This window comes from Alexandromys fortis, unplaced genomic scaffold, assembly GCF_014885135.2.
Source record: "Alexandromys fortis isolate MF-2015 unplaced genomic scaffold, M_Fortis_MF-2015_v1.1 scaffold_187, whole genome shotgun sequence".
Classification (NCBI taxonomy): domain Eukaryota; kingdom Metazoa; phylum Chordata; class Mammalia; order Rodentia; family Cricetidae; genus Alexandromys; species Alexandromys fortis.
Genome location: NW_026068088.1, coordinates 1,333,123 through 1,351,618, shown reverse-complemented (window position 1 = coordinate 1,351,618; position 18,496 = coordinate 1,333,123). Strand labels below are relative to the sequence as shown.

General features: G+C 41.6%; 1 protein-coding gene across 2 annotated transcripts in view; it reads left to right on the top strand.

Moving 5' to 3' along the window:
* The first annotated feature begins 11,184 nt into the window (after positions 1-11,184).
* Positions 11,185-18,496, top strand: part of Cep97 (centrosomal protein 97) — a 32,972-nt gene continuing 25,660 nt past the window's right edge. For both annotated transcript variants that reach the window (XR_007588783.1, XM_050122349.1), the window contains exons 1-4: positions 11,185-11,293; positions 14,430-14,572; positions 16,184-16,342; positions 17,889-17,990. Coding sequence is in view for 1 of the 2 variants with exons in the window: in XM_050122349.1 (XP_049978306.1) it covers positions 11,251-11,293; positions 14,430-14,572; positions 16,184-16,342; positions 17,889-17,990 (447 nt within the window). In the remaining variant the exon portion in view is untranslated. The remainder of the gene's footprint in view (positions 11,294-14,429; positions 14,573-16,183; positions 16,343-17,888; positions 17,991-18,496) is intronic.

Below are 18,496 nucleotides of genomic sequence, written 5' to 3'. Positions count from 1 at the left end.
CACGGAGAAACTCTGTCGAAAAACAAACAAGCAAACAAAAAAGCTGTTGTAAAATTTCCTGGCCAGGTGTGATGGCATACACCTTAATCCCAGCACTCTGGAGGCTGAGGCAGCCAGATCTTTGTGAGTTCAAGGCCAACCTGGTCTACAGAGCCAGTTCCAGAACAGCCCAAATACATACATAGAAACCCTCTCTTAGAAAAAATGAAAAAAAAGAGTACAAATTAGGCAAAGTCATTTTACCCACCAGGTAAAATGCTTGTCCTGTAAATCTGATGGTCTGAGTTCAATCCCAGAACCTACATAAAGGTGGAAGGCAAAAAACAGCTTGACATAGTTGTCATCTAACGTCCTATGCTTGCTGTGTGTACTGAAGCACGATTAAGTGTGGCTGCTGGGATCGAAGGTGCATGCCACTGCGGCTTCCAGGACTAAAGGTGTGTGTTATCATAACCTGGTCTCTAAGGCTGACCAGTGGGACTGTTTTACTCTCAGATCTTCAGGCAGTCTTTATTTATTAAAATACAATTGAAATGCCACTACATTTCCCCTTTTTGTCTAAAGTGAAAAGGCTATAACTAATATAAAAAACTATAAACAATAAGTACAATGACTATATATACTATATACAGGCAATAAATACATCAACAATGTGTATTCCATTTGCATTTGACAAATTCAGAGAAAATGTATCTATGAGTCCAAAGTCTTAGACCTAATTTACTTTCTATCATAACTTGCTTTGGTAAACTATAACTATCTAATCTTCAACTCCCTCAGAGACCCAAGAAGGAAATAATATTAACTGAGTAAGCAGGAAGTGCAAACAAGTGACTTCTAAAAATGTGAGTAATGACAGAAACAGCTGGCTGTCTGGACAGTCACCGAAAGTTCTTCTGCAACATTGGGGCATCCATCCTCGGCCTACAGGCCTAGCATATGCGACAGACTTTCTGTGATGCAGGATATTTTGTGTCCTGCTTGTCTAACTAGGATGGCATTATGTCAGCAGTGGAGGCAGGGGCATTTTCTTGCCCAGTGAGTGGCTTACTTTTGCCACAAAGAAAGTAAACTCCATGTGGAGTTCTTTGATACCCATTATCTTCTCTGAAGTAGATTGGTGCTGCCAGAAGCAGACATATCTCATTTTCATAAAAAGAACAACCTAGGCTATTAAAACATCTTAAATGCCATATTCTGTAGCTCTCTGAAGTATTTAAAGATGACCTATCTAAATTATACCTTTGTTTGACATTGAAAACATACCTAATGTGGCTACAAGTTTGATTATACTAGGTAATTAACTACTAATCTATATTTCTTAATTATCCTAAGCAGTTGATGATATTAATTTTCAAGGGCTAGAGATTTGTATTACATTGTTAAATATGGTGTATAGGTACAATACCTGAACAAGATTAGAACTGTATGTTCAGTATGTCTTAACAAAATTAATCTCAAAGTTGTATCAATATATAAAATTTGTATGCAATATACAAAAGTAAAACCAATGTAAAACATTTAAAACCAATAGTTGCTTTTAAAGGTAGATTCAATAATCTTTTTATCTTATCATAATTGTTTCCTTTTTTCTTTTCTTCTCTCTCTTTTAATTTTTTGGTTTTTCTAGACATAGTTTCTCAGTAGGTATGGAGCCCATCCTGGAACTCACGCTGTAAACCAGACTGGTCTTGAACTCACAAAGATCTGCTTGCCTCTGCCTCCCGAGTGCTGGGATTAAAGGCGTGCGCCACCACTGCTGGGTTTCAAATCAAGTCCATCTTCTAAGTCACAAAATACATTCTAATGGTATTGCAGTTGCCTAGCATGCCTAAGATCCCAGCGCTGCAAAAGAAACAGTAATTAACATTTTTCAAAAAGGAAACTAGATAATTTGGATTACTAATAATTGCAATACATGCTGATATATTTTAAGAGAGGTGTAGTGACCTATTAATAACATGATTTATTGATTGATGAGTATATATGTGATTAAAAAATATAAAAATGTTGATGAATAAAATGTGATGAAATAAAAATGATAAGTACATAAATGTTTACTGTAAAGTTCTTTCAATTTTCCTTTTGGCTTTTCAACTCAGTAAATAAAGGGAGCCCTCTTCTGGAAGAATCTGATATTACGGTTTGGCTCAGAAAGTCAAATGTAGGCAGAGGAATGGTCTATGTTTTGCAGGGCCTGTCATGCAATGCTTGTCTATCCTTTTTCACAGACTGTTGGCTCATCCTCATGTGCCAAGCCTGTCCTTATTATTTAGAAATACTTTTCCCTTTCCATTGGCTAAATTCTTACTTCCATCTTACTTTCTCTAGAATAGGGAATGGCAAATGTCTTCTGTGAAAGGCCACACAGCAAATACTTGTTGAGTTAGAGAACACTTTGAAGATATCATGTTGGTACATATATGGCAAGGGGAAGAACAAGTTTACACAACATTCTTACTGACACAATTTCTAATACATTGAACACAGCTTTTCATTATTTTAACCTTTATTTTGTTTTGTGCATATGGGTGTATGTATGTCTGTGCGCAATGTGCAGGTAGTGACCACAGAGGTCACAAAAGGATGTCAGATACCCTAGGACGGGAGTTACAGACAGTTACAAGATGCCATGTGAAGGCTGGAAATCAAACCCTGGTCCTCTGCAAGAACAGTCAGTTCTCTTAACTGCTGAGCCATTTCTCCAGCCCCAAGCACAGATTTTTGTAAAAACAAATCTGCTAGCCTGGGAAATGGCTCATCAGGTAAATCTCAGGCTGCCAGTTCTGACCGACTGAGTTGGAGCCCTAAGCCCATATAGTGGAAGGAGAGAACTGATTCTGTAAGTTGTCCTCTGACCCCACACATGTGACATGGAATATGTGCACACTTCCTCCTGCCTTCTCTCTCTCTCATACACACAACCTCCACACACACACACACACACATCCTCCACACACACACATAAATGTGATAAACTTTAAAGCCTACTAATGAGAATTAAATTCTTTTTTACATTTCTGTTTTTTCAGAATGTTTTTTTATATTTCAAAGTTTTTTATTACCTGTCATCAAATTAATTAATGTCAGTTATGATATGAAATGTGATTTTAGAGACTTTACCTTTGGAAAGTACTTTTGTGTGCAGATAGACACCACACAATGCTGATAACAATCTGAGCATGTAAGTTTGCTTATTAATTCTTGTACCCACTTGGGACCCAAGAGAATGCCACTCAATGAAGGTCAGGTTAAAAGTCCCTTATTTGCTGGAGGTCAAGAGCAAGCTTTGGCTGGAAAGAACTCTAGGCCCAGTGAAAAACAGGGGAGGGTTTATAAAGCCAAAAAACCCCACGATCACATCATGCCAGAGGCAGGGTGGGATGTAGTTCTATCAGATATCTTAGTTCAGTTGATTACAATGGTTTTCAGTGCTGTGAAGCAGTGGTGCTCCCATGGCTGCAGGTGCAGCTGCGTGAGAAAGCTCTGCTGGGCAGGATGTGGTTAGTGCAGGCTGCGAAGAGGGCTTAGCTAAAACTAGGACAAAATGAAGTCACCTTGGGCCACTCATTATGTGGAAGTCAGTAACAGAAATGCATTGGTTTGAACAAACAAATACTAGAATGCTATTGGATATTTGATGACACTAAGAGTTACTGTTAGTTGTCATATTTAATAAAGCTGTCGCTTTTTATTTTAACCTTAGTTTTTATTTTTTTAAAAAAATTATTTATTTATTTATTTATTTATTTATTTATTTATTTATTTATTATGTATACAGTATTCTGTCTGCATGTATGCCTACAGACCAGAAGAGGGCACCAGATCTCATTACAGATGGATGTGAGCCACCATGTGGTTGCTGGGAATTGAACTCTGGACCTCTGGAAGAACAGTCAGTGCTCTTAACCTCTGAGCCATCTCTCTAGCCATAACCTTATTTTTAGAACCACGTGTTTTTTCTTTTCTTTTTGTTTTGATTTTTGGTATTTTGTGACAAGATTTCTCTGTGGAGTTTTGGAGCCTGTCCTTACACTCACTCTGTAGAGCAGGCTGGCATCAGACTCCCAGAGATCCTCCTGCTTCTGCCTCCCTAGTGCTGTGATTAAAGGAGTGCACCCCCACCGCCTGACAAACTATATGTTAAGTACTTAAAAATGATATAACAAGAGTCTAGGTCTGGAGAGATGGCTCAGAGGTTAAGAGCACTGGTTGTTCTTCAAAAGGTTCTGAGTTCAATTCCCAGCAACCACATGATGGCTCACAACCATCTGTAATGAGATCTTGTGCCCTCTTCTGGCGGGCAGGGATACATGCAGGCAGAACACTGTATACATAATAAATAAATCTTTAAAAAAAAAAGAGTGTAGAATTTGTCTTAAAATAATGTGAGAGAGGTCATCCACAAAGGCATGTGTGAAAGACTGATTGGACAGGAATGGGTAATGATTCCTGGCCAATAGTTTATATTATTCTTTCCTGTTTTGACTAATGATAATCATTTTCACCTGGAAATTAGGTGAAAGTTCAGTTACAGTGTTAAGTTTGTTCTAAAATACAGACATGTCCTTTGTATTTGCATGGAGGTCTGTAAAGCAGTAAGTAGTGGTGTACACCTGTGGTTCCGGTTCTCTAGAGGCTGAATGGTAGCATCAGGCTGTGCTCTGCTCTCTTAGGATTTCTGCTGCTGTGATAAAATACCATGACCAAAAAGCAGCTTGGACAGGAGACGGTTTATATTGCTTACACCTCCACATCACAGTCCATCAATGAAGGCAGTCAGGGCAGGAACTCAAAGCAGAAACCTGGAGGCAGACACCATGGAGGATTGCTGCTTGCTGGTTTCTCTCCAGGGCTTGCTCAGCTTTCTTTCCTTCTTTCTTTTTCTTTTTGATTTTTGTTTGTTTTTTTGTTCTCTGTGTAACGATCTTGGCTGTCCTGGAACTTACTCTGCAGACCAGGCTGGCCTCGAACTCACAGAAACCTGCCTGCTTCTGCCTCCCTGAGTGCTGGGATTAAAGGTATGTGCCAAGCCTTCATATTTTGTGAAAACAGTGGTATAAAGGTTATGATTAGCTCTGGGTGACTCCATCTTGCAAGCAGCATTAGTTCCATTTTGGGTGCAAAGGCAGAGGCAAGGCAATGCTGCACACTGTGTGTAGGTACCAACACCTAGCATCACCCACCAGGCACAGGCTGATAAGTAGCTATTTTTTTCTTAGCCTTGAACTCACTTTGTAGCTGAGGGTGGCTTTGAACTTTTGATTTTTGTCGTAGTTTCTGTTCTGCTGTGAAGAGAGAGACACCATGACCAAGGCTACTCATATAAAAGAAAGCATTTATTTTGGGGCATGCTTACAGTTTTAGAAGCTTAGTCCATGATTATAATGGTGGGAAGCTGGCGGCATGGTGCTGGAGCAGTAGCTGAGAACTTCACATCCTAATGACAGTGACTGGGCCTAGTGTGGGCTTTTGTACCTCAAAGCCTGCTTCTAGTGACATACCTCCTCCAACAAGACCATACCTCCTAATTCTTCCTAAACAGTTCTACTAACCCAGCACCAAACATTCAAATGTACGAGCCTATGGAGGCCATTCTCATTCACACTACCACGTCTTCTTACCCCCACCTTCCAAGCATTGGGATTACAAGAGTTGTGGTCACAGACATACAATTCCATGCCTATTTTGTTGTTTTTTTTTTTAAAATTTTTTGTTTTGTTTTTCAAGGCAGGGTTTCTCTGTGAAACAGTCCTGGCTGTCCTGGAACTCACTCTGTAGACCAGGCTGGTCTCGAACTCACAGAGATCCATCCACCTGCCTTTTCCTCCCGAGTGCTGGAGTTAAAGGTATGCACCACCATCACTCGCCCCATGCCTGGTTTATAAAGTACTGGAGAAATAACCCCAGGGCTTGATGGATGCTAGCCATCCTTAAGTCTCCTAAAAACTTTTTAATATTTTTATTTTATGTGTATAAATGACTGCTTGCATGTCTATGTACCACTTGTGTATCTTGTGTCCACAGAAGCCAGGAAGGTGGATCTCATGGAACAGGAATTACAGATGGTTGTGAACCACTATGTGGATGCTGGGAATCAAATACAGGTCATCTGGAAAACCAGTCAGTATTCTTAACTGCTAAGCCATTTCTCCAACCCCCCAAAATTTTAATTTCAGGTCATTTTATGTAAAATGAAATGTAATTCTTTTGATTTTTTTTCCAAGACAGAGTTTCTCTGTGTAGCTCTGGCTGCCCTGGAACTCACTTTGTAGACAAGACTGGCCTTGAGACCCTCCTGACTCTGCCTCCTGATTACTGGGATTAGAGGTGTGCCACCACTACCCACTTGTTTCTTTTGATTTTTTAAAAAAATATATTTTATATTATATCTGTGTGAATGTATGTGTACACATGCACTTAGGTGCCTGTGGAGGCAAGAAGTTGGATCCCTGAAAGTGGAGTTAAAGCAGTTATGAGCCACTTAATATGGGTGCTGGGGACTTAATTCCAGTTCTCTGAAAGAGCGGCGAGTGCTCTTAACTGTGACCTGTCTCTCCAGCCCCTCTATTTATTTATTTAATGCTGAGACCTGTTGCCACACCCGAGTTCCATGCCCACACCCACACGGTAGGATGGAACCAGTTCTCACAATCGCTCTTTGACTTCTACATGTGCATATTAGTAACTTCCTTTTCAACTTGCAAACGGCAAAGTTAGACGTTTTCTCTCAGACCCGGTCGATGCCATCCTAATTACTGAAGCACCTTCACTGTATGGCAGCGATTGCAGTATCCACAAGTGTTCCCGGCATGGTGGCACTGTCAGTGATCCTAGCACTCGGAAGTCTGAGGCAGGACTATTGTAGTGAGTCTGAGGCCAACCTAGGCTGCATAGTAAATCCTTCTCTCAAAAACCAAACACACAAATGCAAGCCCAGTCCTGTGTTGACTTGTTCTCCTAACTGTGTTATCTGAACTTTGTACATATTCCTCTCCGGAGCCATGTTGGGCTTTCCCATGCACTATCCAGGTCTTCTTCCTGAGCTCTTCCACCTTTCAATTCATCGTTGTCCTGTGAGCACTCGTACTTGTCTAAGCACAAGTGTTTTGTGTCAGTCCTCGTTGAAAAGCCCCGAATGAAAATGGATGGAGCGAATGGTGGAAGTCGAACGAGGCCAGCTTGTGTTTGGGAAGTTTCTGAGGGCGACATTGATGTGACAGAGGGCATTGTCTTGCCTGGATCATTCCGGTAACAGTGGGCAAATGAAACTGGGAGACAGAGCTGGGGATCGAATGTGCATTGCTGATAGACATGAAAGAGGTCTGTGCCTGCCAAGAAACACTACCTTTCTGAGAGATTTGCAGGGTTAATTAGTAGAATTCTTCAACTCATTCAGAAATTGCAGAGCTTAAAATTCAAGCAAGAAGGCAATTTTGTTAAAAGGTTAGTGGTTTGGTTTAAATGTCAGATTGGTGCCTGGAACACAAAGGTGTGTCTGTGTCTGGGAAGTATTGCTGGGTCATGTGATCATATGGGAACATCTAAGCTTTGGGCCCTGTCCTGAGGAACGCAGGACAGACAAATCCAACAAACCCCTCTCCCAGCTACTATTGTAAACGTGAAAGACTTTGGCTCCTGAATACCTTCACCCACTAATATTGCTAGGTCCCCTTTCTAAGTATTGACTTTGTTAAATAGAAGAGATCTGCCGCCCTTTCTTTACCCCCTCCCAGAACTATTGTCTCCACACTCCTTAGAGCCCACTCCAGCTATGACAGCAATGTCAGAGTTTTCAGAATTAAAGTGGGGTACCCTCTGAGGACCCTTAAAATGACAAAATAAGCCAGGGATTTGGGGAGATGGCTGCACCTGCAGAGGGCCTGAGCTTGGTTTCCAGAATCTACACTGGTGGCTCACAACCACATTGGAGGTTCTTTTCTGCACACACACACACACACACACACACACACACACACACACAAAGAAAATAAATCTTCAAAAGTAAACCAGGATAGTGATTTTGAAGAGAAGGTTCTGATGTATTTTGGGTTCTTTGATAATGTTACTGAGGTTCCTTATTTTGGAGTCTTAGTCTTTTTTCTTTCTTTCTTTCTTTTTTTTTTTTTCTTGAGACAGGATTTGTCTGTGTAACAGCTCTGGCTATCCTGGTACTCACACTGTAGACCAGCCCGACCTCAAACTCACAGAGATATGCCTGCCTGGGATCAAAGGTGTGCACCATCACCACCTTAGTCTTCTAAGTAAAATAATTTAGAGACAGACTTGAAAGTTTGAGGACAATTTTATTATTCTTTGAAAGAAAGAAAAACAACAGGGCAGGCAAGCTGTAAATATGAGCAGCTATTGGAAAAGGGAGCTAGAGAAGAGGGAGAGAGAAAACCATGCCAACTGTAAGCAGCCTCATAGCAGAAACCCAGCCACATGGTGCAAGGTGACAATTACAGAGTGTTTAACCCAGTTAGATTAACCCATAAGGGAAATAACAATAAATAGTATGTAATATTCTGCTTTTTGGAGCAATCAGAATGTCATGTCCCCACTCAGGAACAGAGGTTTTCCATTCTTTTTACCAGAATGAAATTGGTTTCCTTTAAAAGGTCTCAATAAAGCCAGGCGGAGGTGGCACACGCCTTTAATCCCAGCACTCTGGAGGCAGAGGCAGGCGGATCTCTGTGAGTTCCAGACCAGCCTGGTCTACAAGAGCTAGTGCCAGGACAGGCTCCAAAGCTACAGAGAAACCTTGTCTCAAAAAACAAAAAAACAAAACAAAACAAAAAAAGGTCTCAACAAAGCCCTGGCATCTTCAATGTCTCCTAAGACGACTATAACACTTCCCCCTCAAATACTAAAATTATTTAGAAGACGAGACTAGATCTCATCCATTCCCACCATTCAAATCCAGAGGTCCAACTCCAGGCTGGTGTGCCAGCAGGGGTATGTTGTGGATTGGAGTTTTGGTCACACTGTCAGGTATATCTCTAGGAAGGGATGCTTATTTAGAGGAAGAGAGAACAAGAAACTGGCCCAGCAACCAGAATTTCCTTTTGGCATCTCTACTCTTTTTTTCTTTAAATAATTTATTTATTCTTATATTATGTGCATTGGTGTTTTGCCTGCATATATGTCTGTGTGAGGGTGTCAGATCTTGGAGTTACAGACAGTTGTTAGCTGCCATATGGGTACTGGGAACTGAACTCAGGTCCTCTGGAAGAGCAGTCAGTACTCTTAACCCCTGAGCCATCTCTCCAGCCTAGTATCTCTACTCTTGATCTAGGACAGGAACAACAACATTATGATTCTGGCCAAGGTCAAGAGAGAAAATATTACTTTGGTGTGTGGGTTTGCTGGTGTCCTGTCCTAAAATTATGGCTTGTTTCTGTTACTGGAGTATTTTGGGAAGTCCTGTCAAAGCTGCTACATGTTACAGGGGAATGTAGGGTTTCCTCCTGGGGTTCTTAGTCTCATTAATGAAAGAATTTAGGAATAGACCCAAAAGGAAGCTCAAGGACTATTTTTGCTAGAGTTTAAAAGGAAATCTCCAGTTTAAAAGGAAATTCTTACAGAGGACTTAGTTTGGGTTTCCAGTATCCACATGGTAGCTCATAGCTGCCTGTGTTTTTGTTTGTTTGTTTGTTTTTGTTGTTGTTTTTTTAGATTTATTTATTAAGTAATAAGTAATGTCTGCATGCATGCCTGCATGCCAGAAGAGGGCACCAGATCTCATTATAGATGGATATAAGCCACCATGTGGTTGCTGGGAGTCGATCTCAGGACCTCTGGAAGAACAGCCAGTGCTCTTAATCTCTGAACCATCTCTAGCCCTCTAGTTTGTTTTTGAGACAGTTTCTCTGTTATGTAGCTCTGGCTGTCCTAGAACTCACTATGTAGATCACACTGGCCTTTAACTCACAGATCTGCCTGCCTCTGCCTCCAGACTGCTGAGATTAAAAGTTTGGGTCACCGTGCCTGGCTTGCTTTACATTTATTTATTTATTTATTTATTTATTTATTTGGTTTTCGAGACAGGGTTTCTCTGTGGCTTTGGAGCCTGTCCTGGAACTAGCTCTGTAGACCAGGCTGGTCTCGAACTCACAGAGATCCGCCTGCCTCTGCCTCCAGAGTGCTGGGATTAAAGGCGTGTGCCACCACCGCCCGGCCTTGCTTTACATTTATACATATAAAATAAATAAGACTGTTTACTAAGTAAGGGGTCTCTTAGTTAAAAGAAATGGGGGGATCTTTATTCCTTCTTCAGAATTAGAAAATTATCTTTAGGCTGAACCATGGGGAACAGAATAGGTCTTTAAGGAAAATGATGTCAAAGAAAAAGGGGAATCCAAGACAGAGGAAATGCTTTTTGAATCGTGAGCCCAAAGAGCTGAAAGCCTAATTACTGGATTTTCCTGAACAGAAAGTTCAGACTTTGGAGCGCCCTTTCAGCAAGGGCAGAGGTCAGTATGTAGAGAAGTTGGTGAGAAAAGTGGGAGCTCCCTTTGAGCTATTGAGCTACCTTTAAAGTCCCTATCAAGTTTTCCCAAACATCGTAATTTTCACTCTTACTGAGTTCATAGTTAAATCAAAAAGGGATGTTTGTCCCTTCCAACCGTGCAAAATAAGTATTCTTGACTTTGGAAGGTATTTTAAACTTCTTTTGAATACTCCAGAAAAAGTTCTGGGCACTTATGTATCAAATATACTCCTTGGTCAAAAGCTTTGTTAAATGTATAAGAACCACCCCTTAAAACAAACATGTCTGTTTCTGTGGCTTTAAATCCATTTAGTTAGTTAAAATTTCAAATACAATGTATCCATCTTGACTGCCTTAAAATATTTAGTCATTCTTGTAGCGAATGTAAAACCTTTTAAACTTAATTCAGAATTGTCAAAATGGGTAGCTGTCACAGAGACTTCTAGCAATGAGACCTCAAATTGTTTACTTTAAATAACGTCCTTATAATGTGCCAGGTGGTACAAGTGTCAAATTTCTCTAACACCTGGATCTGGAGTGAAATGATTTATCTAAGGTTGCAGCTTGCTCACCTATCAGGGTCTCCTAAGCTCCTTTTTACCACTCACTTTCAAGCCTGTGGTTCCCATCCGGCAGCCAATTGGGCCGGTTGGGTGCTGTGCATTCTGGGAGTTGTAGTTTGCAGTTCCCCACGGCCGACTACATGATCTACAGAACGGCTGAGGACGGTTGCCTGGTGCCATTAGCAAGCGGCAAGTATGGCGGTAGCGCGAGCTGACGGAGCTGTGACTCCGGGAGAAGGTAGGATGATCCCCACCACTAAGCTCTAAAGTTTACTTCACTAAGTCATATTAAATAGTTGCTTAGTGTAAAGAGAAAACCTGGGTTTAGACGTGCAGTTTTGGACCAGTTCTTTTGATGCGGGGCTGAAGGCAGCGCGGAGGCGCATTAGCTACTGGGAGTTGTAGTCCCGCTCTCTGGTCCAGTTCGGCATCATTGCGGTGAAGATTGGATGAGGGACTCCAGCCCCCAGGAGCCTTCGCGGTGCCTGGCGCCCCCGTCCCGCGCTCTCCTTAGTCTGACTGGGCAGTGGGCTTCGGACTGCGGCGACCTTTCTGGGACGTTTACTTTGAGTTCCGAGTGTCCATGGAAAATTGGCAGAATCTCTTAATTTCTTGTGCTCCCCCCTCTTCATCAATTCCGAGAACGTTCAGGAAGCATCTTATCTGATACCGCATCATAGTCGCCTGAACTCTTCATTGGAAGTGGCCAGTACCCGTGATAGAATCTGGGGGTGACCCGGACACGCGTTGCTACCCCGTCATTCTGCAGGCCTGGTCCTAGGATCGAGTTTGGGCTTTGTTTGGCCGAGCGCAGGAGAGGGGTGCGCCTATAGCTGGGAGATGCCTCCGTGGGGCGCCGGACCTGAGCTTTTGTTTTGGTTACACTCTGAGGCGTGGTAGCAGCTGGCTGGATTGGGGCAGACTGGGGTAGAGTCGGGGCTCATAACCTGGGGATCCTGATCAGATTCTTGAGGGGAGGAGTTCGGCTAAAAGGTGTGTCGACCCAAAGGAATTGTATGCGAACGCGCGGCGCGCTTTTCTAGTTTTCATCCATCAAGAAGGGGCTCATGACACCTCTCGTGCTAAGAAAACCGAAAAACATTGAAACCGTCTAGGAGAGCTGTCCCGAGAAATTATTTCCCAGGGAAGTCCCAGTCTGCTGGTAAATTTGAAATTGGCAGTTAGTTTGGCCCCGCCCCCTATGCCTATGATAGTTACTTTTCCTAAACCTCTCTAGCACTCCAAGACAACAGACAGGAGTAGCAGTTGGCATTTGCAGAGCCACTTTTTAAAAGCCAGATGATATTTTGGGCAACTTTCTTATATTATTTCACTTTTTTTTTTTTTTTTTTTTTNCTCATTTTGTATTTGTGTCTGGCCTAAAAGTCATTGAAATCCTCCTGCCTTTGTCTTTCAGTGCTAAGATTAAAGATGTGTACTACCAGAAGTGGCTCAGTCTTACCCCCCCCCTTTTTTTTTTTTGATTTTTCGAGACGATTTCTCTGTGTAGCCCCTGACCTAAAACATGCTCTGTAGACTAGGCTGGTTTCGAACTCAAAGTCTCCCAAGTGCTGGGCTTAAAGCTGTGCACCACCACTGTACGGCTTTTTTGTTTTGTTTTCTTTTCAAGAAAAGTTTTCACTATGTATCTTCTCTCTGCCTGGAACTCATTATATAGATAGGCTGGCCTCAAACTCAACGGATATCCGCCTGCCTCTGCCTCCTGAGTACTGAATTAAAGGTGTGCACCACTATGCCTGGTTGTCGTTCACAACTTATAGAGTAGGAAAGTTAACTCAGCCATTTGCACATACAGAGGAAAGATGCTGGCGGGCACAGTGAGGGGGCAGCCAGCCTCTTGGAGAGAGGTCTCAGTTATCAAACCTGCCAACACCTTAATTTGGGGGGTTTTCAGACTGAAAAAATGATGGAGAAAAAGAGAAGGAGACTTGTCCATAGTGGTTAACCAGGGGAGCTATAGTCCGAAACCATATTTTATTGAGTGTTGTCTGCCAGGTCTGAGGCTAAGTACAACTTATTTGGCTTCTTTACACCAAGCTTGTGAAATCAGAGAATCATTTTATTCTATTGATTAGTTAACTATACTGTGACTTTAAAAATACTTGGAAGTGACTGGAGTGATAATTTAGTTGGTGCAGTGCTTGTGCAAGAGTGAGGACCCAAGTTCAGTCCTCCCAATCCAAGGGGAATGTGGAGTTTGGTGCCTGGAGCTTGTAATCTCAGTGCTGGGAAGGTGGATACAGGCAGACCCTTGGGGCTCGCTGGCCAACCAGTCTACTCTGTTTGATGAGTTCCAGGCCAGGGAGAAACCCTGCCTCGAAAAACAAAGTGAGGGCTGTAGAGCTGGCTCAGTGGGCATGAGCACTTGCCTTGAAAGCTTGAGGGCTGGAGTTGAAATTCCTGTGGAAAGCCCCCAATGCCGGTAGCCCTAGTGGTGCCTGCAATGCTGTGGAGCCTTGCTGACTTCCAGGTTCAGTGAGAGAGTGACAGAGCAGGACACCCAGCATTTTCTTCAGGCCTTCTTGGGCATGCATGATGTGCCCCCCCAACTCCTCTCCTGTCACACACTACTTTGGGCACTTGAAGATATACTTGTAGTTATAAAGAGTTGGATCTCTATAAAAAATTTTAGTTCTAGGGTCTGATGTTGTGATAGCTATAATCCCAGCACTTGGGAAGTGGAGGACCCATCAAGAGTTCAAGTCCAGCCTTAGACACATAGAGTTTATGCTAGCCTGGTCAGCTTCAGACCCTGTCTTGAATCAAACAAAAGAAAACAACAGCAAAAGAAAAACAACCCAAAACAAAGAAAAAGTTTGAAGGATAAGAAAGGGGAAAATAAGATATATAAAGAATTAAAACCCAGATAATAAAACCGAAAAACTCAAAAAAGAAACTTAAGCCCTAATTTTATTTTATTTTATTTTTTGGTTTTTCGAGACAGGGCTTCTCTGTAGCTTTGGAGCCTGTCCTGGAACTCCCTTTGTAGATTAGGCTGGCCTCGAACTCACAGAGATCCTCCTGCCTCTGCCTCCCAAGTGCTGGGATTAAAGGCGTGCTCCACCACCGCCCGGCAAGCCCTAATTTTAAAATACTGTTGCTGGGTATAAAATAGGGGAACCCAGGGCCTTGCATGCTAGGCAAAGGCTTTGCTTCTGCACTATACCCCAGCCTGTAACTTGTAAATTCTGAGGAAACGTGTATCGTTACAGCTCTAGATTGCTATCATTTTAAATTCTTATATTTATTGTGCATTGATGTATTTTAAAATATGTATGCACATTTTTTTCAGTGTAAAATGCTAAGCTCAGCTGTCATATTTGCTTTCTAACAAGTTGTCTTCTCTTTTTAAGGATCAGTGGTGAACTGGTCAGGGCAGGGACTACAGAAATTAGGTCCCAACTTGCCCTGTGAAGCTGATGTTCACACATTGATTCTGGATAAAAATCAGATTATTAAACTGGAAAATCTAGAGAAATGCAAACAGTTAATACAGGTGGGTATGAGTTACATAAGACTAATTTATTACTAAACAGAACCAAAAAGTTATTCTACATGTGTTGAAAGCGGTAAATGTTGCCTTAAAATTTTATATGCTAGCTTCTGAAGATGAATATACATACATACATATATATGTATATATATATATATATATATATATATATATATATATTGCATTTATAGTGGTCTAGAAAAACAGTGTTAAAAAGTGGAAATAGGGCCAGGAAGATGGCTCAGTAGGTAGGAGGGGTTGTGCAGAGGCCTAAAGTTTGATCTGTGTGTGCCCCAAGGCAGGAGAGAACTGACTTCTGAGAGTATGCTGCTGACATTTGATTGTGTGCCTGCTTCAGAGTGCCTGCAAGTGTGCTACTTGCTCTCTCTCTCTCTCTCTCTCTCTCAAGTTTATCTTGTTTATTTGCTTTATTTATGTTTATTTGTGCATATCTATATGAATGTTTGCCATATGTGTATGACATGAGTACATGTGGAGGCCGGGAGAGGGGTCAGATCCCCTGGACCTGGAGGGTGGCTATACACGTGGTTGTGAGCCACCTGACTTGGGTCTAGGAACTGAACTCTGATCCTCTGGAAAGATAGCAAGTGCCATCTTTCTAGTCCCATAAATAAATATATGTATATTTAAAGAGAACATTATATGTTGACAAAATATTGTGCTAACATAATTTCTACTTCATATTGGGGGTAAAGAGTTTATTCATCCAAGAATGTTGGGGTTGGATGTGTTGAGTGCTGAGTACACGCTTAGCGTACTCAGAGCCCTAAGCTTAGTCGTCAGTACTCTACCAAAACTAGGAAATAAACGAGAAGTGTTTATTTAGTATACCTAATGTTATGAAGACATTTTTTGTGGAGCTTATATATATGAAACAGTGAGTTCCTGGGCACCCAGGGCTACACAGAGAAGCCCTGTCTTGAAAAAACAAAAGAAAAACAAAACGAAACAAAAACCACAACAGCCATGTCATACCTAGAAGTCAATATTCCATGGTTTTCCCCTTTTCCCTGTTCTTACGTTCTTTCTACCCCTTCTCCTACCGCACTCCTGGAGCCCTGGAAGGGATGTTACAAACGTCTTACTTCCGGCTGGGCACGTAGCGGCTATTTGTTTCCTGCACTTGGATCAGCTGAGTCTCTGCAGTTGCCACTAATCTCCGAATAGAGCTGACAGCACTAAATAGATGACCCTGTTCTGTGCTGTGCATGCAGCTCTTTAGAAGGCAATTTGATGTGAATATTATGTCCTCTTAGCAAAAGTCATCAGTCTCTTCTTCGCTAGGCTATGTCATCTCCAGCCACGGGTTTTTGGCTGGGTTTACAGTAACACACGTGAATTCCTTCCTGTGGAGCAGGCATCAGTTGGTTACCCCATAACAGACTTAACCTATACTTTTTGTTGATTAGAAGAACAAACTCCAGTAGTTACTGTAGGTGTAGATGTAAATAATATGTGTAAAAAATAGGTGTGTGTGTGTGTGTGTGTGTGTGTCTATTTGGGTAATGTCTGGCCATCTACCATAGTGTAAAAGTAATATGTGTGGACATATATATATTTGTTTCTAGAAATAATAATGTTCCCTTTCCATAGTTGTCAGTGGCTAATAATCGGCTGGTTCGGATGATGGGCGTGGCCAAACTTACTCAACTCCGGGTGTTAAATTTACCTCATAATAGTATTGGCTGCGTGGAAGGACTGAAGGACCTAGTCCACTTGGAATGGCTGAATTTAGCAGGAAATAATCTGAAGGTGAATGTTTTTTTTTTCTTGGTAATTAACTTGATTTTTTTTTTCATAGCAAATCTGTTCTCTGTGAAAAAGAAACATGGCAACTATAGAAATAAATAGACTAAAAAATGAAAATATCTACTTCTACAATCTGTATTAACATAAACTTTAAAAAGCCTCCATTATGAACATATACCATAGTATAGTATTTTTTCAAATGTGAACAGAGAATCTATATTATACTTGAAAAAAGTAAATCGAATACTAGAGTCATGAGGAAAGAGATTTTTTTCCCACTGAGTTAAACTTTTAAGTAAAAATTTAATGGTATCTGGAATTTTTTTTTAAGTCAATAGATCTGTATTCTATCTTTCCTACTTTGTACACAGGGATATATAATTTTGGACAAATTAGCAAACATTTCTGCATCTGTTTTCTGATGTGCCAGGTAAGGGGACTAGAGTAAATGATAAAAACTGTTGCCTTTACTGAGCAGCTACCTGCTGCTAGGTACTTTCCTAAGGGTCTCCAGTGAGCGCGTGTCAGCCTGCGAGTTGTCAGGCTTATGTAGATAGGGAAACTGAAGCACAGAGAAGCTAATGCTTGTTCCAATTCATACATCCAAGAAATTGCAGGACCTAAAATTAAAAATCTATGTATATATTTTTACTTCATTCTTGAAGAATTTCACACACCATGCAGCATATTTTGATTATATTCATCTACCACGCCTTCCCTAACTTTCCAGATCCATCCCCACTGCCTTACTCAACTTGATTTCCTCTCTTTGTATGTATTTTTCTAAAAAATAACCCACTGAATCGAATTTATGCTGTCTATGTCTTCTGGGTGTGGTGCCGTCCTCTGGATGTGGTTGACTTACTAGGAGTCATACTCTTAGGGACAGCTGAGTGTCCCTTTCTCAGAAGCCACTAACTGAATGTTTTCTTTGCTTAGGGAGGGGGACTTGATGGGGGAGGGGGAGGGAAATGGGAGGCAGCGGTGGGGAAGAGATAGAAATCTTTAATAAATAAATAAATAAATAAATAAATAAATAAATAAATAACTCAGAAAAAAAAAAAGAAGCCACTAACTGTCTGTAGGTCCTCGGGGGTGGGGCTCGGAAGCCTTCTCCCTCTGTGCTAAACTGCTAACTGGCTTGCTCTTGTGCAGGTCATGACCTCGGCTGCTGTGAGCTCAGGAGTGCCATGGTCCCATAATGCCTAGAAGACATTGCCTTGACTCTGGTTCTCCCTGACCATGGAGCCAGGATTTAATAGACTGTGTGGCTTCATTCTAAATTTGTGAATTCTTTTTCTGCTCACAGCTCGATGCTGTTGAAGTTTCTTTGGGCTCTAAATATCTGAGATGGCATGAACTGCTTGGTGTCCTTGAAAGCTTGCTTCTTTCTGAATTTTGCTCTCCCTTTCCCCCTTTGTCTCGCTCAGCTCTGCTGCTGTGCATTTAGTGACAAGAGGAGGCGGGGGCTCAGCTGCGAAGAATTAGGGAATGCTTTTGATTTTCGATTTTATGTGCACGGACTGATGTGATGCTTTTCTTGTAATAGACCATGGAGCAAATCAATAGCTGCACAGCGCTACAGCACCTGGACTTGTCGGACAATAGCATACCCCAGATAGGTGACCTGTCAAAACTGGTGTCTTTGAAGGTAAGGGGTCTTCTGTCACCTCTTAAAAACGATCACAAATAAAAAAAATCACTAAAGATGTGGTCTCATTGGCATAAACTCAGCCTGCCATATATTGTGTATTAAGAATGCCCCCCCCCCCTTTTGAAGGAGTCTCCCAGTAAAGCCTAGGCTCACCTCTCAGGGCCACCAAGCGCTTTCTTAATTTTTCCAAAGTACTGGAATTACAGCTGTTTGCCAATATGCTTGCCTGGTTGATTTTGTTGTAAAAACTTAGGAACTATTTTTCCCTTTCTCTTTTTGGAAACAAAGTCTAACTGTATTGCCTTGGTTATTTCTGGAACTCCTGAGTGCAAGAGTATGTACTCTTGAGGCGCAAGAGCGCTTAGGTCATCCCAAATTGATTGTTAGTTCCTATAAGTGATTTATTTTATATGAAAGTAGTCATTGTAGTTAGTTATTTCTTATTTCCCATCCTCTGAATGTGATGAATTTAGCTAATGCTAGGGACTTTAATATATATATAT